Source organism: Heteronotia binoei, chromosome 6, assembly GCF_032191835.1.
Source record: "Heteronotia binoei isolate CCM8104 ecotype False Entrance Well chromosome 6, APGP_CSIRO_Hbin_v1, whole genome shotgun sequence".
In the NCBI taxonomy this organism is placed as follows: Eukaryota; Metazoa; Chordata; class Lepidosauria; order Squamata; family Gekkonidae; genus Heteronotia; species Heteronotia binoei.
Genome location: NC_083228.1, coordinates 89,679,026 through 89,702,894, shown reverse-complemented (window position 1 = coordinate 89,702,894; position 23,869 = coordinate 89,679,026). Strand labels below are relative to the sequence as shown.

Sequence of the window (23,869 nt, the reverse complement as noted above, 5' to 3'; positions counted from 1 at the left end):
TAAAGTCTTAGTGAAAACTAAGGAGAAGTTTTGTTTCCTCACAGGAGATCAGTTTGTACTTCTGCAAAGCATTATGTTAATTGGTGGGCAGTTTGTTGCTTTCCTAGCCTTTCTCACAAGTTGTCACTGTCAACTGACTTGCATGTACCTCTCCAATGTTGCTCTTTCTGCAGCTGCCCCAGCTGTGCTGACATCATCAGCTGCAGAGGGAGTAGCTATCTCCATGGGTCCTATTCACAGTCTTCATGTTACAGCTGAAACCTATTAGCCAGCCAAAGTGTTTTAGTCAATGCCTTTGCTGATAGGTGGCCCTGACTATTACAGTTACACCACTGGAATTTTTGCAGATCTTGCAGTTTTCTAGCTCACATGTGGCATCTGTTGTTTTGAAAGGGAGGGGGATATTTAAATGGTTTAAAGGGGATGGATGAGTTGTTAAAGGGATGTGATCACGTTATAAAACCACATTTCCTTCAGGATATTTTTACCCATCTACTATTAGGACCTGTTTTAATGGAAGTTTACACACACACACACACACACACACCCCTTTTGGAAATGCTATGGAAAATATGACACTAAAATTAAAAGATTGGCATGGATTTTTCAGATATTATCTTGGAGCCTCTGTGAATCTAATGTCATGCTCATACATCTTTCTTGTTATTCTTCAGAAAACATTCCAAAGCTCTCCTGTGGGATAAGAATATTACTTCAGAAACAGCTTTTCAAGGGCTAAACAATACTTTTGAATAATGAAAGATCTTGTTTTTTTCAAATTAACGGTCTAGCTTTTTAACAATAACATATTTACATATTACAACACCATAATATACTTATTTTAGAAATGGAAATAAATCTGTCAGTTGATTTTAGGGGTCTCCCTTTTTTCTGGCAGTAGCTCTGTGCTTTTTTTGTGGTGGACAGAAACTGTACAAATACGTCCTGGGATTTGCAGTGTTGAGAATGTAGCCTTATATGCAGTTGCTAGAGGCATGGTGTGTGTCAGAAAACTTAGTAGTGAACAATCTAGTTTATTCCTAAGTGTGAGATACTTCACGTGGTTTATTGCATATCAAAAATTGCTTTTGGAATTTAAAAAAATCTTATCAACTGGGGCTGCCATTGAAGACACAGAAGTGTACTGCCCCCTTGGGGGCACAGAACTAGTTTAAGTTGGCAGTGGGACATCTAAGGTTGCCAACTAGACAGGGGGAAATACTATCACTTTGTGTGTGCGTGTGTTAAGTGCTGTCAAGTCACTTTCAATTTATGAAGGCCCTGTGAACTAATGTCCTGTTGTTAACAGCCATTCTCAGGTCTTGCGTAATGAGGGCCGTGGCAACCTTCATTGAGTCAATCCATCTCATGTTAGTAGAGGTTTAATGAGTGGAAATAGGCAGTTGCAGGCCTCATTTTGGGCAGGAGCTCACAGGAGCAGAGCACTGGAACCTCTAAATTTTATTGTGCTCTTTCTTTTTTTCTTACCCTGCCTCCAAAATACTTGCTTCTTGCTCTTTCTTTCTTACTCCCCCCCCCCCCAAAAAAATTACTTGCTTCGGGGCTCCATTGTTCAAACCCTTGGTGAGAATTTTGCTGAACTCTAAGATTTGACAAACTTTCTAATATTTTTTCCCACAAAAAAACGGGAAAATAACCAAAACATATAAAGCAGGCAGATGGAAATCTTCATCATGCTACTGTGACCACATAGGAGAAAATAATTCAAAAAGTATGATGGTAGTAAGGTTTTAGGATGACCACTATAATTCAAGAAGCATTTTAAGAGAGATGCTGAGTTGATATAATTTAGTACAGCAGTCCCCACCTTTTTGGCACCAGGGACCGGTTTTGTGGAAGACAATTTTTCCAGGGACTTTGCGGAGGGCACAGTTTTGGGATGATACTTTCTATCTATTAGTTTGGCATGGTGGTTAAGTGTGCAGACTCTTTTCTGGGAGAACTGGGTTTAATTCCCCACTCCTCCACTTGCAGCTGCTGGAATGGCCTTGGGCCAGCCATAGCTCTCGCAGAGTTGTCCATGAAAGGGCAGCTTCTGGGGAGAGCTCTCTCAGCCCATCCACCTCAAAGGGTCTCTGTTGTGGAAGAGGAAGGTAAAGGAGATTGTGAGCCATTCTGAGACTCTGAGATTTGGAGTGGAGGGCAGGATATAAATCCAATGTATTATTATTATTATTATTATTATTACTACTACTACATTGTAATATATAATGAAATAATTATACAACTTAAGGCCTGGTTGCTAACAGGCCACGGACCGGTACTGGTCCATGGCCCGGGGGTTGGAGACCCCTGATTTAGTACACCTTCCGCTGATGTCAGGGGTGTGTAGCATATGCAAATGAGTTATGCTAATGAGCTCTGGCACCTCTTTTTCTACAAAATGACTCCTGGGCAGTTAGGCTTCCCAACCCTCCCACCCTGGCGGGGGACCCCAGAATTTCCAGCCTCTTCCCCCGCTCCCCAAAAAAACGGAAGCGGGGGGAGAGGGGGGAAATGGCGCCAAGCAGCGTGGCGAGCCGCCCCATCTCGCAGCGGCCATGCCGCTGCGCTGCTACCTCTTCTCTGAGGACCCCAGCTCAAGCCAGTTCTGGGGGCCCGAGAGGCCGCGCTCTTTGCTTGGTGTGGCCTGCTTGGTGTGCCCCCCTGGCTGTGGAGCGGCCGGCGGCCTTGGGTGGGGCCGGGCGAGGGCGTGGGGCGGACAGCCCACCGCAGCTGCAAGTTTTAAAAGCAGGGCTGCGCTGCCTCTTCTCCAAGGACCCCAGCTCAAGCCAGTTCTGGGGGCCTGAGAGGCCGTGCTCTTCGCCGGCCCCGGGGAACTCAAGCCGCCGCTGCCGCCCGGAGCCAGAGGAGGCGGGGGAGGAGAGCGCCTGCCCACAGAGGAGATGGTGCAGTTAAGAGCCCTTCGGGCGCGCAGCTCGTCCTGGGAGAGCCTGCTTGGTGTGCCCCCCCTTGGGTGGGTCCGGGCGAGGGCGTGGGGCAGACAGCCCGCTGCAGCTGCAAGTTTTAGAAGCAGGGCAGGTAAGAGGATCCCCCGGGGAAAGGACGCGTGGCTGCACCCAGGGCGCAAGGTTGGGTGATCCTGGGCGCATTTTCGGGGTTTCCTCCCAGTGGGGTGTCCCTCCCAAGCCGCACAACCTGGGGGGGGGGGTTGAAGCGGAGGCGCCGGTCCTCACGTGCGCTTGGCAACCCAGTACTGAATTGCAAAACCACTCAAAATTCTGTTCATTTTGAATTGTGAAAAAACAATCAATGTGAACATACAGGATGCTTGAAAGAAAGCAGACATTGAGTGAATGGTAAGCTTCACTCCCAAACATGTTCTTTGCAAAAACAGGAGCATAATTAGTGGTTGGCTAGTTAGTTAACTATGGGCCTATATACTAGTCAATTTGCCCACTTCTTACCCAAATAGGGCTCCTGTGCTGTAAACTATCACTTTCATTGAATAATCCCTCAATCCAGTAATAGGGGGGGGGGGAGAAATAAATCACATTATTTGCTCTCTAACCATCATTCATAATGTTAATAATATTTCTCATCTTTTTCTTCCTAAGTTAAAAAGCACCAGCCTTTTTAGCTTTTCCTTGCATGAAAAAAAACACACAAACACATCTCTCTCTCTCTCTCTCTCTCTCTCTCTCTCTCTCTCTCTCTCTCTCTCTCTCTTGCATTCAAATTTATATTCCATTCTCCCCACTAGCAGGTTTAGGGTGGATCACTGTACCTTTTCTAATAAAAACACTGACTCCGTCCTTTTCAGTGTCAAGATGATATTTTTTTTTTAGTTTTGTACTATGACCCCAAGATCTCTTTTTTGGATAGTCAAAGCTAATTTACTCTCCTTGACCTCAATGTACAGTATTTCACCCCTTGGGGACCCTATTTTGGGTGGAAAGATAGCATAGAAATGTTTTAAAAATAAAATAAATCAAATTTACAGATTAAATTCAAAGTATCATCATTCCAAAACCTCCTTAAATCTAATCTCAATTTAGGAAAGACGGAATTGAAAAGGTGTGCTGTCCCTTTAAATGTGATGGCCAGAACTCCCTTTGGAGTTCAGTTATGCTTGTCACACCCTTGTTCCTGGCTCCGCCCCTAATGTCTCCTGGCTCCACCCCCCAAAGTCTCCTGGCTCCACCCCCAAAGTCCCCAGATATTTCTTAAATTGGACTTGGCAACCCTATGGGCAGTTGACACTTTTTATGACATGAAGGCAAATAACATTACCTGCTAATTACTGCAGATCAGACTGATAGTAAAATGACAGAGGGATCAGTGTAAAAACAGGCAATCTTAGAGACACCCAGGGATATATTAGGGTGTTGGAAATGTTGGGCTGGATTTTAAATTAAAATTAGTTTATTAGAGAAAGGAAGTACCATCTTTACTTTTTTAAAATCAAGTTTGTAACTTGGCCTTTTTAGATTTGCAAGTCTGAGTGATGTTTTTGAGCAGCGGTAACTATCAGGGTTATCATGCTGTTACCAAGATCAGTTAGTATTCATCGGGTATGATTGTAAATATACTCTAAAGGAACCCAGGTGTCAGTTTTTAGATCTTTCTGTACAATTTCTCCTGGGTTTTGTTGGACTAATGCCATGCACAACCGTTACAATTATTTGCATTTTACTCGGAGAGAGGGCAGCACAATGAGTTAAACAAAATAAGGAAATTGTGACAGTAAGTTTGCTTGGGAACCTCAGACAAAAATACAGTGGTATTTTTTAAAACTGAGTTGATCTTTAAAAATTATCATAGTATCCTCATGCTTGAGAATATTTTAGTATACCCATGGCATACCCTGGGATGAGTATTTAAAAAGCAGGATAACCATAATCTCTCCTTAAGGTTGGATGTATTGCTTCAGATGTGTGAAAACTGAAAATTTAAATATTAATGCAAGATATTTCCTTTTATGTTTCCCTTCCTCTCACTATAATTTTATTTTTTAAAAGTATATTGTTCTACTCCTCCCCTGAGGCTCAAAGTACTGAACGGAATGAGTACAGGTACTACTTAACCAACATGGTTTAAAAAATGACAGTCTTGATGGTATGCAATAATAAAAGTCAGTTAATCAGTAAAACTGTGTATGCTGCCATTCATTTCCATCAAATATTCCTCTAAACAATTTACTGATGACACCAAGCTCTATCTGTTAATGGACGGCAGACCGTATTCCGCCCCTGATTAGCTGTCCAAGGCATTTGGAGCCGTGGCTGGATGGCTACAGCAGAGCCGACTAAAGTTAAATCCAACCAAGGCAGAAGTCCTATACCTGAGTTGAGGGGGGATGGGTTCATGCATCCAGCTCCCAGTCTTGGATGGTGCTGTTTTGGTGCCGGCCCAACAGGTGAAGAGTCTGGGAGTGATTCTGGATGCCTCCTTTTCTGTGGAGGCCCAGGTCACAGCGGCTGCTGGGTCTGCCTTCTACCATCTACGGCAGATCAGGCAACTAGCACCATATCTGTCCCTCCAAGACCTGGCTACAGTGACCCATGCAGTGATTACTTCCAGGTTGGACTACTGTAACTTGCTTTGTGCTGGCTTGCCCTTGAAACTGATCTGGAAACTGCAACAGGTGCAGAATGTGGCAGCTTACCTGCTGACTGCATCACCAGTACAGGTGAGCATATGGCCGGTGCACCACGGCCTGCACTGACTGCCGAGACAGTACCGGGTCCAGTTCAAGATGTTAGTTCTGACTTTCAAAGCCTTACGCGGTCTGGGACCAACATACCTGTGGGACCATCTCTTCCCATATATGCCCTGGAGGTCGCTTCGTTGGGCCTCCCAGGATCTTCTGACAGTCCCCGGCCCAAGAGATGCCTGTCTTGCCTATACTAGGGCCAGGACTGGTAGAATCAGCTCCTTATGGAGATCCGGGCCCTGCCTGGCTTGTTAGAATCTCTTAGCACCTGTAAAATTAAGCTGTTCTGACAGGTTTTTGGGTAAGGCAACGGGTATCCATCTATTAGATCGGTTGTCCTCCCCTACTATACTGTGCTGCTGTACGGCTCTGCTACTCTTTTGTGCTATTAGTGCCATCCTGCTATGGTATTCTGTTATGTCATCTTGCTGGACTATCCTGTTGTACTTTACTAAAGGTTGTAACTGGTTTTTTATTATGATTGTAATATGATTGTGATTTTATTGCTATCTATGTTGTATTCCGCTCTGAGCCCCCAAATGGGGGAATGGGCAGAATATAAATAAACTAATAGTAATAATAATAGTCATAATAAAAACAACAACAACCCAGTTCCTATGAGACGATTCACTGTAATGATTCGTATAGGCTATAATGGAGAATGGGAAAACATCGAAAATTTGCCCCCATCAAGAGTATACCTTTCAGTATAGATATGTCTTACCCAAAAGATTCTTCTTACCCAAACCTAAAGATTATTCTTACCCAAACCTAAACCTAACCCTATCTGTAACCCAGTCCTAGCTGTGACTGGAACCGTAACCCTGACCTGTCGGGCATTTCACTGTAATGAATCCCATTATCTATAATGGAGAATGGAAATAGATCCAAAATTTTCCTCCCACAACAGTATACTTTTCAGTATGATAACCTTTGAAACGACAGATTTTTGGAGATTACTGGATTCCTTTGGTCGTTTGGTGCACAGGAGGGCCTTCATTCCCACAAGGGTGGGTTTGCTTTCCCAGCAGTGCCAAAAGCACGCTCAGCAGGGGATTCCAATGTTCTCCTAAAATCAAATGTTTTAAGGGTTAAGGAACCCCATCAAGAGTATACCTTTCAGTATGATATGAAAGATACATTTACCCAACCCTAAACCAAACTCTAATTTTAACCCGAACATAAGTGTGTCCCGATCCGTAACCCTAACACTATCCCCAGGGCTCTTTTTGTAGTCGGAGCTCCTCTGCATATTACGCCACGCCCCCCTGATGTAACCAATCCTCCCAAGAGCTTAGAGGGTTGTTAGTACAAGGCCTACTGTAAGCTCCAGGAGGATTGGCTACATCAGGGGGGCATGGCCTAATATGCAGAGGAGCTCCTGCTAGAAAAAGAGCCCTACCTATCCCTATGGGCCGATTCACTGTAATGATTCCCATAGGCTATAATGGAGAATGGAAAAACATCAAAGAGTATAGCTTTCAGTATGATATGAAAGATAAATTTTCTTTTTTTTTTTTTTTTTTTTTAGTCTAGATGGCGCTGTGAAGCAGGGTCTGTTCACGGAGCTCCGTTGAACACCCTGTTTTGGCAGGCTCCCTGGGGGATACCTCGTTGTATACCCCCTAATAGAAGCGTCTGGGGACGCTTCTCAGTCTGAGGAGCTGGCAGAGAATCTGGGGGGAAGCGGAGGCTTCCCTCGAGAGCTCAGCCTTTCCCGCTGACAGGAGCCTTCCAACGCCGGTGCGACTAACTGGGCCGCCGGGAAGGAGCAGACAGGACTCGGAATTCCAACTTCTCTTTTTACCCAATTGGATAACGAAACAGATATTGAAGAAGTAAGAATTTAAGCCTTTTCGTTGAATTGGAGTTTAAAACTTTCAAGTCTTGCAGCCAGTCTGAACGGAGGCGAAGAACCGAGACGCGGCGGGCGAAAAAAAAGCCGGGTGTCATCAGCGGACGGCTGCCGAGGCGGAGACAGTGAGACTTGGTACGTTTGATACAGAAGGGAGAGATCTGGCGGCTCCCCTTATTTGTTCTATAATTTCTAATAACTTTGACAGAGAAGCTTGAACAGATAAGAGGGGGTTGGAAACGAAGGTGGTAGCTTTAGTGACTGTGAGGTCGTTTGAGAAGCGAAACAGAAAGTTCCGGAGAAAACTTCTTGATTCGCCATTTCGTGGGAAACCGCGCGGCTTAGCAGGGACTTTAAGAAAAGAAGGGGGGCTAGTAAATAAAACCAAGAACAGAACTTTGCCTATAATATTGCCAAGTGTGTCAGAAACTTTAAAACAAAGTATAGGAGACTGTTAGCCGACAACTGAGCTGACAAATGGACTTTTGACACGACAGATTGGAACGGTAGAGAACCCCCCCCCCGGCACCTTCTCAGAGTTAAGATGGCGACGGTCGGCAGAGAGAGAACTATGTAAGAAGGCACTTAGAAGGGCATAGCAGACAGCGGAATACGAAAAACTGGACCAAGGCTGTATAAGTAAGAGAACTGACTGGAGAAGGTCGGCTGGAGAGTTTAGATGGAGTAAAGGGGGAAGGGACAGTTTTTAGCTGTATCCAGCGGCTGTACCTTCCCTGAAGAGTGGTTAAAGACGGTTTACACAAAAGGAAGATTTAAGGAGATCAGAAGAAAAGAAGATTTGTAGGAAGAAGGAAGAAGAAAAGGGATTGTAAAATTAGACTATTGGTGATTATCTGGACTAAGGCTGTATAAGTAAGAGAACTGACTGGAAAAGGTCGGCTGGAGAGTTTAGATGGTGTAAAGGGGGAAGGGACAGTTTTTAGCTGTATCCAGCGGCTGTACCTTCCCTGAAGAGTGGTTAAAGACGGTTTACACAAAAGAAAGATTTAAGAAGATCAGAAGAAAAGAAGATTTGTAGGAAGAAGGAAGAAGAAAGAAGAAAAGGGATTGTAAAATTAGACTATTGGTGATTATTGGCTACTGGGCATTCTATTAGGATACATATTGTAGAATATATATAATTTGTTTATTTAAGGTAATCAAGAATATAAGTTAAGAGGGGGATTGCCCATTTTATATTAAGTGTATACTGAGCAATAAGGTTGTGGGAACTGTTTGGGCTGAATAATTAGGGTTCTGTAGCTGATTAATTGGGCTAAATTAGACTAAATCAATTTACCGACTAATTAATAATTGGATGAGTTGATTGATTAATTAATTGATTGATTTACTGATTTATTGATTTATGTTATGACCAATATCTACTGATTATTGATTATTGACTACTGATTATTGCTGCTGAGACTGGTATTAGTGATATTAATTTGCTCTGTCTTAGTTGCTTGAAATTGAAGCTTGAGGAGTAACTACTGGTAATTACTGGTGTCAGAGCAGACTCAGGCGTTCAAAACCTAATAGATTCAGACTAAGTGTGCAGAAGATAGAGTCCATACCATCCTAGAGGTTTCAGGTGCTTTGTTTAGACTTATCCCTAAGTAGCTCACTGGGAGAGATATTAAGAAAGAAGACTAGAAATGGAAGCCAAAATTAAAAAACTCGGTCAAGCCACCCCCCCTGGGGGGAGTAAAGTTGGAACATTTATAGGTAACCAAGATCCAATAGAAAAGCTCCAAAATATAATGACGGCTGGATTCAAACAGAATCAAGAAGCGTTGGAAGAAGTCAGGACACAATTGTTAACCGAGATCAAGAAAACTAATGAGCAGGTTGTGGAATTTCAGAAACAGTTACTAGTTAACACCCAACAAATGCATGAACTTTCAGCTAAAGTCAGGGATCTCCAAGATCAAGAAGAAATCACCTCTGCAGACATACAAGAAAATAAGGCCAGTGTGTCCGAGTTAGAAAACAGAGTCGCCAGACTCGAAATGGAAAAATCTGCGTATATTCTAAGATTCCTAAACTTTCCTGAAGAAAAAGATGAGAATGTAGAGAACAAGATTGTTGATTTGTTAAACTCAGAAGAGGAACAAGAATTTTTGAAGCAAGGCAGATCAGAAATCGAGTGGGCCAGAAGAGTCTCTTCGGCATACACTAGAAAATTAAACATTCCCAGAGAAATTCAAGTTAAATTCATTCGTACTGCGACATGTGAAAACATTTTGAGTACAATTAAAAGAAAACCCTTGATTTGGGAGGGAAAAGAAATTAAAGTCTTAAGAGACATCCCTTGGTCCATAAGAAAAAGAAGATTTGGATATAAAAAACTGACCAGCTGGCTCATGAAACAGTCAATACAATACAAATGGTTAATTCCAGAAGGACTCTTCTTCATGTATCAATCCAATAGATATAACATATCATCAGTCGAAAAAGCGGAAGACTTCTGGAGGAAACAGATAGAGGGACAATCCCAAGACTCTGACTCAACAGAAGATAGAGAAGAAGAAGAAGAGGAGCATAAAGGACAGGAAGGAAGAGTTCAGCGGGAGAAGGAAAAAGAAAGAATAAAGACAAGATCACAAACCCAAAAAAGACACAAAAAACCGGTAGATGACTATTCAACGGTGAAATGATGACAAAACCTGGAATTCAGATTTTCTCAGTGAATATAAATGGCCTTAACGAACCCAAGAAGAGGAAAAGACTGTTCCTACAACTACAGAAGACTGGAGCTCAAATAATATGCCTACAAGAGACTCATATAAAAGAGGGCGATACAAAATATCTACAGAACAAAAAACTAGGCCAACTCTATTATTCATGTGACTCAAAGAAGAAAAGAGGAGTAGCCATTTACGTCAAAGAATCAATACCAGCTAAATTGTTATTTAAAGACGAAATCGGAAGAATTATAATGATCGAATTGGAATTAAACGGGAAAAAAATAACTTTGGTTAACATTTATGCCCCGAACAATAATCAAGAACAATTCTTTGCAAAGCTCCATGAAAGACTAATAAACTGCAATTTACAGAACTTGTGTATTGTGGGCGACTACAATGCCATATTAGACATTGATAAAGATAAGAAATATGTGAACACCAAGGGGAGGAAAACTCGAACTCAACTCCCGAAATCTTTTTTTAAGCTTGCTGATGAATATAACCTGATTGATGTATGGAGGATGAAAAATCCCCAAACAACTGACTTTACTTACTTCTCCCATGTACATAACAGTTGGTCCAGGCTGGATATGTGTTGGCTATCAGCTTCATTAGGATGGTCGGTTATCGCAGCGAACATCAATCCCAGATCTTATGCCGACCATAACCCTATACAGATTATCCTGAAAGACTCAGTAAATAAACCCCGCTGGACTCTTAATACACAAATCTTAAAAGAAGAAGCATTCTTAGAGAAAGCAAAAAAGGACATCAAAATGTTTTTTGATTGCAACTTAAAAAAGGACACCTCAATACAAATAGTCTGGGATACGTTCAAGGCCTTCTTCAGAGGGATCGCGATCAGCTATACAATCAAAAGGAAAAAAGAACGGATGAAAGCGTACAAGGATTTAGTGGCTGAGCTGGGAAATCTGGAAAAACAACAAAAAAATAAAAGTTCTAAAGAAGTATTAGTTAAAATATATAAGACCCAACATGAAATAAACTTGCTATTAATGGAGGAACTTGAGAAGAAAATAACATGGGCCAGACAAAACTATTTTGAGAACGCCAACAAACCGAGCAGATGGTTGGCATACAAATTAAGAAAAGAAAGGGAGAAGAAGGCCATAAGAGTGCTTAGAAATGAAGACAACGAAGAAGTAACCGAAAAAGACCAAATAAATGGAATTGTTCAAAGATTTTATCAAAACTTATATAAAAGACAAGAAATCGCACCTCAGACCCAGGAAGAATTTATTAGCAAGCTCCGGACCAAGAGTATATCAGAAGAACATCGTAAGGACTTGGAAAGTAATATCACAATGCATGAAATAACTGAGGCATTGAAAATGCAGAAACCGAACAAAGCCCCCGGGCCAGATGGTATACCCATTGAAGCTTTCAAAACTTTTGAAGAGAACTTACTCGTCCCCTATAAATACTTGATAGAGGAGATCCAGGAATCTGCCAAACTTCCCCCCTCATGGAATGAGGCTGTGATATCATTAATTTATAAGAGAGATCTGGACCCGATGGATATACGTAATTATAGACCCATTTCACTTTTGAACTCAGATTACAAGATTTTCGCAACAATCCTGGCTAACAGGATGAAGAAGATTGTCCACACAGTAATCAATGAAGACCAAACGGGATTTGTCCCCGACAGAGCAATACGGCAAAATACAAGATTTTTTATAGACATATTAGAATACTATCGACTACACCCAGGAAAGCAGTTTGCCGGAATTGCACTTGACGCTGAAAAAGCGTTCGATAATGTAAACTGGAACTTCATCGTAAAGTCTGCCCAGACCATCGGTTGTGGTCCGAACTTTATCAAATTAATTCGAGCTATCTATTCTAACCAAAGTGCGAGAGTTAATATTAATGGAAATTTGTCAGACTCGATCAAAATAGAACGGGGGACAAGGCAGGGATGCCCACTATCCCCCTTATTATTTATACTCACCCTGGAACCATTACTAATAAGAATAAGAGAGGAAGATGCACTCCAAGGGGCCAACATCAAGGGAGAAAGGTACAAGGTTCGGGCATACGCAGATGATTTACTCCTTACACTTGAAGAACCAATGACTTCAATTGAATTTCTGATGAAAGTTTTGGAAGAGTATGGGAAAATCTCCGGATTTAAAGTTAATTTTCATAAATCGAAATTCTTAGTACAGAACATGACCAAGGAAGAGATTGAACTGCTGGAAAAGAAGTCAGGATTTTGTTATGAGAAGAAAATTAAATATTTGGGAATCCACTTTTCTAATGACTTAAAAACCCTCCAAAGGGATAACTACGATAAAACCCTTACAGAAATCAAAACGGATTTAAATAGATGGAAAGACCTACAGATTTCATTGCTTGGGAGAATAGCCACGATTAAAATGACCATCTTACCAAAAGTTCTATACCTCTTCCAAACAATACCGATTATACTGTCGCAATCCTTTTTCGTCCAACTGAACAAGCTCATAACTGGATATATATGGCAAAATAAAAAGCCCAGAATAAAATTAAAAATACTGCAAGATAGCGTCTCCAGGGGAGGCTTCGGCCTGCCCGATTGGAATTTATATTACAAGGCATGTTGCCTGACATGGATAGTAGATTGGTTTACATTAGAAAACAAGAGATTATTAATATTAGAGGGCACCGGACTAAGCAGAGGCTGGCACCATTATTTGTGGTATACTCCTCCCAATAGAGAGAATATATTCCATAGACATGAAATCAGAAAATCATTATATAAAGTCTGGATAGAGTATAAAAACATGATTTATCCTAAGACGCCTTTATGGCTATCCCCAGTAGAGGCCTCTTCTCATCCAAACTTATATGACTGGGGTGCCAGTTCCAACTACAGAAACTTACTAGATGTGGACTGTAATTTGATATTGAATGAAAATGTCAAACTGGACTGGTGGCTCGAAAACCAAACTAAATCGAAATATGGGCGAGACAAAGAAAAGGGTTTTATTAAAACAAACACAGAATTCGATAACATAATAGAGGACAGACAAAAGCTCATCTCCAGACTATATAAGTGGCTATTAGAAATTAAACTAATGGGAGAAGTGGTAAAGGAAAGTTGGATCAAGTGGCTGCGAGACTTTGGATATAGTGTTGAATTGGAATATTGGGAGAAAATTTGGTCTCAAAACTTAAAGTTGACAAGATCGGCCCTCTTTAAAGAAAACATCTATAAGATGGCACATAGGTGGTATTTAACACCAGAAAGACTAAGCAAGATATATCCCAATTACTCTAATGCTTGTTGGAAATGTAAAAAGGTCAAGGGATCGTTATACCACATATGGTGGAACTGTGAAATAGCAAAAAAATACTGGGCTTTAGTAAATACCTGGGCACAGAAAATATTAAAAGTTAACATTTGCCATACACCAGAGTTGTACCTACTAAATGTATGTAAAGGAAATTTAACCAAATATGATAAAAAACTTCTACTACATATAATCACTACCGCCAGAATTCTTTACGCTAAGTACTGGAAAAATTCCCAAATACCAACCAGGGATGAATTTGTACAGAGGATGTTAGAGGCTGCAGAAATGGATAACCTTACGGTTAGATTAAGAGGAGGCAATATGCAAGAATTAAGAAAGACTTGGAATAAGTTATACCAATGGATAAATATATTAGAAAGATAAGGAATAAAAATTTTGTTAGATATTACCTAGACGCTCCTTGGGGGTGGGGGTGGGGGGATAGGGGGAAGAAATGGCAGGACAAGAATCTGCTGTGTGAATTATCTGTAAATGGAACTATGAAATGTCTAATAAAACCTGTTTTTAAAAAAAAAAAAGAAAGATAAATTTTCAAACCCTAAACCATACGCTAATTTTAACCCAAACATAAGTGTGTCTCATTCCGTAACCCTAACCCTATCCCTATGGGTTCATTCACTGTAATGATTCCCATAGACTATGATGGAGAATGGAAAAAATCGAATTTTTTCCTCCATCAAGAGTATACCTTTCAGTATGATATGAAAGATACTTCTTACCCAAACCTAAACCTAACCCTTCAGGATTACTTAACCCTTAAAATAACAGATTTTTGGAGACTGTTGGATTGCTTCAGCACAGGAGAGCCTCCATCCCCACAGGGGTAGGCTGCCATTCACTGTAATGATTCCCATTCACTGTAATGATTCCCATTGGCTATAATGGAGAATGGGGAAACATTGAAGTATTTTCCCCATCAAGAGTATACCTTTCAGTATTATATGAAAGATACATTTACCCAACCCTAAACCAAACCCTAATTTTATCTCAAACATAAGGGTGTCTTGATCTGTAACCCTAACCCTATGAAGATGGACTCATCTTCAGCTTGCTGGCCCCCCAGTGAGACTTCCAGCATTCTGGAATATTCAGGGTATATCTAAACTGCCATCCTGAGTTGCATGGTTTTTTGTGTCATTTTGTACCCCCATGATCTCATCACTGATGTTCATGTGTTTGCCAAACGTATAAACTACCTTATCATGTGATTGTGATCTTGGGTACTTAAAAGCAAAATAAGTTGCTGTTTCATTCATGCAGCTTTGCATATACAAAACAGTTTAGATGTAATATGAGGCTGTTTTGTGTGGAAGCCCTTTCCTTCAAAAGTTATTGCTTTGTCTGTCAATGCAGTTCAGTGGCAACATAGCTTTAAGAAAGTGCATTTCCCTAGATTTTTGTCTCCCCAGCCATTTCCCCTTCCTGCAATATAGAAATATGACTTTTTTTAAAAAAGATTTTTTTAAAAAAGCAGTATGTGAAATACTGATATACTACTACATCGATATGCCAATTGGCAATTTTTTAAAAAAAACTCAGGAAGCCCAGCATCCTGCATGAAAATCCAGAGTTTCCCACCCACATGGCAATGAGCCTGGCTTTGCTGCAAACTTTTCTAAAACATCACAGCCAGGCAGGTTTGGGAAAGACTGCAGAAAAGTTAAGGAAAACCTGGGTGATGCACAAAAACACCACAATGCTGTGTTTCCCAAATTGTACTTGTGGCAAATAAACCTGTGTGAAAACAGCATGCAATAAGAGGCTGAAAGACTATGATGTCTGTTGGACCATGAGGTACTAGGTCAGAATCATTCAGTGGAGTAAATTACTGAGATTTGTACATTGAATAGCTTTTTAAAACGTATAGGAAAAGGCTTCCGTAATGATCATGTGATAAATGACATTGTGAGAAAATTGCCCAAACATTAACAATATATTTTGGATGAAGACATCTTTTTAGTGGTCTTAATAACTTTCATAGTGGATAAATAGGAAGTAGAAGGTGATTCAGAGAATATCAGAAATAGGACCAGAGAAGAGTAGCATGCTGCATCAGTCTCTTGTAGCATTTTGAGTGAGAGATTATTCCCTTTCTTACCCCATAAAACGGGCAGGGAACCTTTTTTCTGCCAAGGGCCACTTAGAAACTTATAGCATCATTCACGGGCGAGCAGGCACTCGTTAGCACTTTAGGCCACACTCCCTTATCTTAGCATATTAGGCCCAACCATCTGGGATAATCAAGTGGAAGTTGAATTGGTGGAAACTGGCTCCCACCCCCCACCCCTGCTACCTCTCCTTCCCTCCCTTCATGCAGAAACTGCAGCTGCTCTCACCAGACCCAAGGCACCCAAATACCCCACCAACCGTCCTTCACAACACCCACCACTCAGGCTCCAGAGACAGAGAGAGAGACAGAGAGAGAGGAATAAAGGGAGATAAAGAAATGAGAGGGAAGAAAAGAAAATAAAGAAAGGGGGAGGAAGAAATGGAAATAAAGGGAAATAAAGAATTGGGGGGGGAGAAAAGAAAATAAAGAAAGAGAAAGAAGAAAGGAAAACAGAAACAGGGAACAAAAGCATGAAAAGGAAACTAAAACATGACCATCACCACCACCACCACCACCCCCCCGCCAGCCAACCACCCTGGGGAGGCTGCTATGCAGCGTGGTCCACCCAGCTCAGTGACCCCCGGGAAGGGTAGACCAGCACGCAGCTTGGAGGTCACCACCAGCTGGGCGGGGAGGTCAGCGTGCAGCCCAGCCTGGAGATCACCACCAGCTGGGCAGGGAGGCTAGCGTGTAGCTTGGAAATCGCTGCCGGCTGGGCAGGGAGGCTGGCGCGCAGCCCAGAAATCGCCGCTGGTTGGGCAGGGAAGCTGGCGCGCAGACTGGCTCAGAGATCGCCACCGGCCAGTTGGGAATGGGGAGGCTGGTGCACAGCCCCATGATTGCCGGCAGCCACCTGGGCCCGGGAGGCCGGTGCACAGCACGGCCTAGAGATCCCCGCAGGCCAGCTGGGCCTGGGGAGGCCGCTGGGGGCCAGTCTGTGGAGTCTCACGGGCCATAAACAGCCCGTGGACCAGAGGTTCCCCACCCCTGCCATAAAAGGTAGCCCATGAGCTTCTAGGCCCAAAGACTGAAATCACATATGTAAGAAAATGTAAAATGTAAGAAAAAATCATAAATCAGCATTCCTACATGAACATAGTTTGAGTACGTGTTAAGAACTGCCTTTCTTCTTTTTTTCACTCATGCACACTAACTGCTGGAAAGGAATGAAAAAGTACTTTATTCCGGAAATTGTGTGCATGTCTCCCAAAACTTCCTTGAGGCAGTTCACAGTCAAAACAATAAAAAACCAACACAGCAATAAAAGCATCACACATCAATAAAGCATCAAATTAGCATAAAAGAAACACAGCAGTCTAAAATGAAATTGATAAGACAGTCTTCAGGATGGGAGATGACCATAAAACAGGTTAAAAAGATGAATTTTCACCTTTCAGTGGTCTCTGAATTCCATTGCAGGCCTTTGTTCCCTGCAGCCAAAGCATCCAGAAATCTATAGAGGGCAGTCTTGCTGCATTGTAACTCATGTACCTTTAGTTCTGTCAGTATGGCAGCAACTGCTTTTTCCTTTGTCATTATGCGTAGCATTATAGCAGCAAAATGCATCTTTCATTTTCTGCCTCTTGCTCTAAAAGCCTGAGAGAGCTACAGTGAAATGCATCAAATCCCTATCAACAAAAATACTGAAAAAAAGTCAAAAGCCAAACAAATTAGACACCTGTTTGAGTTTGAAAACTGGATATGGATACCCCAGAAGTAAACACTCGCCTGCTATAGTAAACTTAAAAACAAACTTCATCTAACCATGAGATAGGACTGAGTTTTAAAAACAAACATGCCAGAATCTGAAGGATAAACCCAGTTATAAAGTCCATAAACTAACAGAAGCTGTGGGGATTATCTAATGTTTTATAATGAATACCCCTATGCATGACAGGAGAAGTGTAGGGATGTGCTCAGTGTATTGAACACCTGGATTTCAGAGAGCAAATTCATCTGAAGAGGCCAAGGAAGCTGAGTTGGTAAAGCTAAATAAAACAGAGTTACTTATTTTACTGCAAGTATTTATCTACTGTTCTTTCCAGAACTTTTGCTTGAGAAGATTTACAATAAACTCACAGAATATGCTGAAACTTGTAATACAGTAAAGCAAGATGGAACAATAAAACTAGGAAAACAACCTGAAAAGCTAAAAAGGAATAAAACAGCACAGCACCACCAAAACTGTAAAAAAAAGTCTGAACCAGTATTAAGCAGCATCAAACACATGTACCTTAAAATAGCGTGAAACACAGTCAAAACAGCAAATGCAAGTCAGCATAAATTAAAACAGATTTTTAAAGTCCACCAACAAAAGTTAAGTAAGCAAGTGACATAAGACCTCAACATCAAAAATTGACAAAAGTCCTGGAGAATAGTGAAGTGTTTGTTCGATGCTAGGTGATTAACAGGTTTGATGCCAAGACAACATTGGAACAGTGGCTAGTCACACACTTTCAAAAGGCTTATAACTTTCTCTAATATTATGGAGAATAGTGGTCTTGGGGTAGAACCATATCAGGCAGGGAAAGGGGCGTAATTTATTGTCATATTGTACATTCCAGCATTAAGCCTTGGCATTGGAAGCTTGCAGGGGCTGAGTCCTCATGAATTCCTGACACAGCCCTGTTCTTTGACTCTCCCATAATTTTTACTGAACTTTGTACATGCAAGCAGTATTTTTAAAAGGACCAATGACCAAATTTGGGAAAGGTGGTACCCCTTCTCAGTTTTTCTCACTAGTGGTACTACATTAAAGTGATGCTAGCAGTCCAAATCATAGGCAGCAACAACATAAACAAAAGTCCAGGGAATACCAAGAGAGACAGTGGGAATGGAAACTCTTTGAAGGGGGATATGAATTCCTGATTTGTTTTGTTTGTTTAAAGGTTGACTGCACCCTACCTTTTTGCCTACCTTGAAGCTTTCAGAACAACCTTATGAATAACTCTTTATTTCTACCCATACTGAATTTCCTGCTTCAGTGCTAGAGTTACATGGTTTTAAAGTGACAGATTACTTTAAAATAGTATCATGGATTCTTCTATACCAGGACAGTATAGAATTTTATTTCTCATGATAGTTTTTACATGGCTTTTGAGGAAATGTCTTAAACTTGAAAATGTGGGTAAAATTGTTATTACACCACAGATTTGTTTTCTGTTAAGTTGAATTAGCAATCCCTGGTTTCCCAATGGTGCCTCCTCTATTTGCTGTGGCTAAAGAGGGAGGGCCAGCCTGATGCAGATCCATAAATGTCCCATCCTTAGGCCAGCCAAACAGCCTTTTTCAGACCACTGTTGTGAGTATTGGTTCACTCTCCCTTCCACCACTGGCCAATGACCCTGGCCAATGACCACCTCCTCCTCATTTTGTTCAAAGGGCAAGGGGATGGAGTAGCTTTGCATGGAAAAAAATGTAATATCTTATTTGTGCCCAAAGATACCAAATACAGCTTTAACACTACAGCCCTGTTGAAGGCCTACTTTGTGATTGGCTTTAGACTTTGCTATTTAGCTCAGTTGACATTTTTAGCATGTATTTGTGACAATTATACATAGCATAACAATATACAAGTCTTATCTTGTGCAGCTATGAACCCAACCTGACACACTGGTGGGTTAGGGGCACCTTTAAAATTGGGCTGACAACTTCATATTTATAGGGAGCCCTGAATATTCCAGAAATCTGTCAGCAATCAGCAATAACTAAACTGGTCTTTCAATTAGGCTGTGATTTCTGGCTTTGTTTCAGAAACTGGAGGATACAGTGCTGCATCCGAGAGCTAGCAGGGACGACAAAGCGTTGACTGTGCGAGGTGAAGGAGAAAGAGCTACACCCACTACTGTTCCAGCCAGGATTCGGCAGATCATCACACAGAGCTTGTCTGAACCATCATCCCAAGGTACTGTCTTTGCTGGAGGGAAAAAGGAATTTTAAAAGTGCCATCAAGTCATAGCAAACTTATGGCAACCCCTTTTCAAGGCAAGAGATGTTCAGAGGTGGTTTGCCATTGCTTGCCTCTGCACAGTGACCTTGGTATTCCTTGGTGGTCTCCCATCCAAATACTAACTAGGACCAACCCTGCTTGGCTTCTGAGATCTGATGAGACTGGAAGGGTGTGGGCCACCCAGAGAGGCACTTCCCTGGGGACAGAGCAAGAAGACAAGAATGAATGCAAAGAAACAAAGAAATATCCTAAGCTGCCAACATGTACTTGGTTTTATGCCTCCTCCTGTTTGGGCAATGAGTGGATTTATGCTCACCTATGGAGCCAACTAGACCCTGAGTGGCTTTGGGAAGCTCTGTGGGATCTGATGCCCCTCAGGTCACTAGATGAGCAAGTGGAGGACTGATATTCCCAGCTCACTATAGCCATTGACATTGCTCCCTGGTGCCCTCTTCACTGCCATGCCAAAGCAGCTCCATAGTATACCCTGGAGCTACAGAGGATGAAGCAGCAACTTAGACGACTAGAGCTAGTGCGGCGGTGTTCTTATGACGAGGAGTCAAGAACTTCTTATAGAAAGTTTATGAAGGTCTATGAGAAGGCAGTGAAGTTTGCTAAGAGGAAATTCTATACAGCCTCCATTGCATCTGTGAAATTGAGCCCAGCCCAATTATTTAGAATAATTTGATCGTTAACTATTGTGCCGACAGGCAACCAAAAGATAAGGGAATTGGACATTGTCTGCAAGGCTTTTGCAACTTATTTCTCAGATAAAGTCCTGACTCTCCGTCAGGATCTCCCATCCACAATTGATACAGGATGAGAACTGGAAGCCTGTTGTCTGTCTTCTGGCCCTTTTTTTGACCACTTCAGTCAACTTTCTCTGGAAGATGTGGACAGGATCTTGGCTGCAGTGAAGCCTACCACCTGTCCTCTGGACCCCTGCCCATCTTGGCTTGTTAAAGCAGGTGGTGCTGATGTCTGGAGCCCTCTGGTTGACATTATTAATATGTCCCTGTCATCAGGGACTTTCCCAGTTAGGCTCAAAGAGGCAGTGGTGCATCCACTTTTAAAGAAGTCATCTCTGAACCTTATGGTCCTAGCCAATTACTGCCCAGTCTCAAATCTTCCGTTTCTGGGCAAGGTAATTGAGAAAGTGGTGGCAGAGCAGTTTCAAGCTTTCCTGGAGAATACTTCAATCCTTGACCCTTTCCAGTCCAGCTTTTGCCCTGGTCATGGGTTGGAAACTGTTTTGGTTGCCCTCACAGATGACCTCAGAAGGCATCTGGATCAAGGCAGGTCAGTGCTGCTGTTACTGTTAGATTTTTCAGCAGCATCTGACATGGTCGATTATGATGTAATGACCCACCACCTTACTGACATTGGAGTTCAGGGGGTTGCCTTACAGTGATTTTCCTCCTTTCTCCGTGGGTGGGACAAAGGGTGGCTCTTGGTGAGCAGATCTCCATGCACCACCAGCTTGAATGTAGTGTACTGCATGGCCCAATTTCATGGCCCAATTGGTGCGGCTGACTGACACTCTACCGTAGAGAGAAAAAAGAGAAAGCTGATCCCCACCAATAGTTTTCAAGAACACAGAATCTCACAAACACACTTCAGAAGGATTTTTCAGGGTCTTTTCTCTAAGTCTGTAAATTTAGGTTCTGAGGCTTGGCTCACAGCTCCCAAAAGTACAGGACATGCCCGCATTCTCCACCACTCCTGTTACACCTCAAACATCTTTTTATTGGGGAATATTAATATTTCTTAGCTCAAAATGGTAGGCCTACAAGAGGTGAGGTGAATGGGATCTATGTCTGTGTCTACGGAGATAGACCACTGAAAATCCTTTGGTTAATAATGGATTTTATTATAGCATAAGTTTTCAAATATTACATCCCAATCAAACAATTTCAAGTATACAAGAGGAATACAAGAGTTTAGCTGAATAAGCAGGATGGGGGAAGGTGATACAATACCTATATCTTGCAGGGTACACTCAGAGGAAATGCAAGGCCTCTGGAGGGAGATTTCTCTTGAGAGGAAGGGGGGTGAGGGTAGGAAGCGGGTGGAGGAAGGAGAGGATGAAGGGATTCCCTTTTTCCTTTTTTTCTTCTGCTCTCAGGACCCTCTGAACCTGCTCCTAAACCTGACAGGTTGGGTTGTCTGTTTTCTAGGGTAAATTACGTCACATCACTCAATTAACCTACCCAATGAGGGGGCATAGTGTCACACCAATGGAAAATTGGGGTGTCATATATGTAATATCCAATCAGAGACCATTTGTATCATAGATCCATACCCCAACATAGGAATTTTAGTTACACTGGCCAAATGACTTTATGGCCTTGTTTTCCCCAAAACTGGTTCCTTTGAAGCTCCCCAAAAGTGATAGATTTCTCTCTTAGTGTCAAACATGGATAGGCATCCATCAAGTGGTCAGGGGACTGGTTGACTTTGATGGCCTTAGCAATTAATTAAAGAAAAATAGAAACTCTGTTAAAAGTCAAAATTGCGATATCAGTTTACAGGTTATACCACACATTCACAACAAGAGGAGTGCTTAGCCTCTAACCTTTGTGTTCCTGCTGTCTTGCCCTGAAGAATACCAAACACAAGCCATTTATTTGTGTTGGAGGTTTCTTGGGTCATTCTTATTTCCTTATGCTTTGATAACAGGACTTTTAAAGGTTGCCAAAAGAGTGAAGAAATTTTTATGGCACTGCCCACCAGTCTCTCTGGGCCCGGAACATTTTCATTCCCAGGAGCAAGATGGATGCTTCTCAACCTTTCAGCTGGCATCATGTTTGTCTGGTTTGTGGACCAGAACCACATTACAGACCTGCTTTGGGTCAAGAAGGAACTGGATTTGTCTCCCTTATGTGCAAGAAAGACCATTCCAATTCAAATGGGCATTGCTGTATCCAATTAATATTCTAGGGTTACATTGCAATATCACATTCCAGGGGTGTATGGCTTGGGAATAAGTACAGGGGTGTCTTCCTGGATATCACACTGGCTACCAATTGAGTACCGGATCCACTTCAAGGTTTTGGTACTGATGTTTAAAGCCTTACACATCCTGGGTCCGACATACTTGAGGGACTGCCTTTCCTCATACACTCCCCAGAGGTCATTGCTGTCTGCTACACAACACAGCCTGACCACCCCTGGCCCAAATGACGTCCATTTTGCCTTGACCAGGGTCAGCTCTGGCTCCTGCCTGGTGGAATCAGCTCCCTATGAAGATCCAGGCCCTACCTGAATTACTGTCATTTCGTAGGGCCTGTAAGATGGAGCTGTTCTGCCAGGCCTTTGGTTGAGGCAGCAGGTGTCCTATTCCAGCAACTATTCCATCAGTTGGCCTCCCTTATTGGAACATCATCCTTTACAGACTATGGTGCTATCCTATTTATTATCACCATCATTTCATCTTGGGCCAAAACCTGCTGTATCCTGTGAAATGTGCCTCTCCTGCTTAACAATGCACCTTATTTGTTTTATTGTTCTATTGTTTTGATTTGCTAATTTTATTGTATTTTTTAAAAAAAATAAATGGTAGTTTTTTAATTGTTGTTCAGTTCATGTTGTGATCCGCCCTGAACCCATTATAATACAGTTAGCATATAAAATTATATTAATTGGTATATTCATGGAATTGAAAATTATAAATGCCTTAGTCTTCTACAAGCAAAATTGAAAATGTGCCCAATGCTATAATAGGAGAGACTTGCAGACTGCTGCATCCTATATTATTTTAGCATTTTTCTCATCTCCAAAGAGAAAAATCTATTCCACAGAATTTTTTTTCCATCACCCTCCAAAATTTCCCAGTTTTTCCAGTGGAGAATTAGATTACTGCAATGTGTTCTAGATAGGGTTGCCAAGTCCAACTCAATAAATATCTGGAGACTTTGGGGTGGAGCCAGGAGATTGTAGGGGTGGAACCAGGATACTTTAGGGGTGGAGCCAGGGGCAAAAATGTGACAAGCATGACTGAACACTGAAGAGAATTCTGGCAATCACATTTAAAGGGGCCACATGCTTTTTAAATGCCTTCCCTCCATTTGGAAATAATGAAGGATAGGGGCACCTTCTTTGGGGGTTCATAGAGTTGGACTCCCTGGTCCAATCTTTTTGAAACTTGGTGGGTGTTTTGAGGAGAGGCATCAGATGCTATACTGAAAATTTGGTGCCTCTACATAAATAAAAACCAGCCCCTCCAGAGCCCCATATACTCACAGATCAATTCTCCATTATACCCTATG

At 42.0% G+C, this 23,869-nt stretch overlaps 1 protein-coding gene across 1 annotated transcript in view; it reads left to right on the top strand.

Moving 5' to 3' along the window:
• Positions 1 to 23,869, top strand: part of CROCC2 (ciliary rootlet coiled-coil, rootletin family member 2) — a 118,998-nt gene that overhangs the window by 3,214 nt on the left and 91,915 nt on the right. The window contains exon 2 of the mRNA XM_060242145.1: positions 19,406 to 19,556. Within this exon, the coding sequence (XP_060098128.1) occupies positions 19,406 to 19,556 (151 nt within the window). The remainder of the gene's footprint in view (positions 1 to 19,405; positions 19,557 to 23,869) is intronic.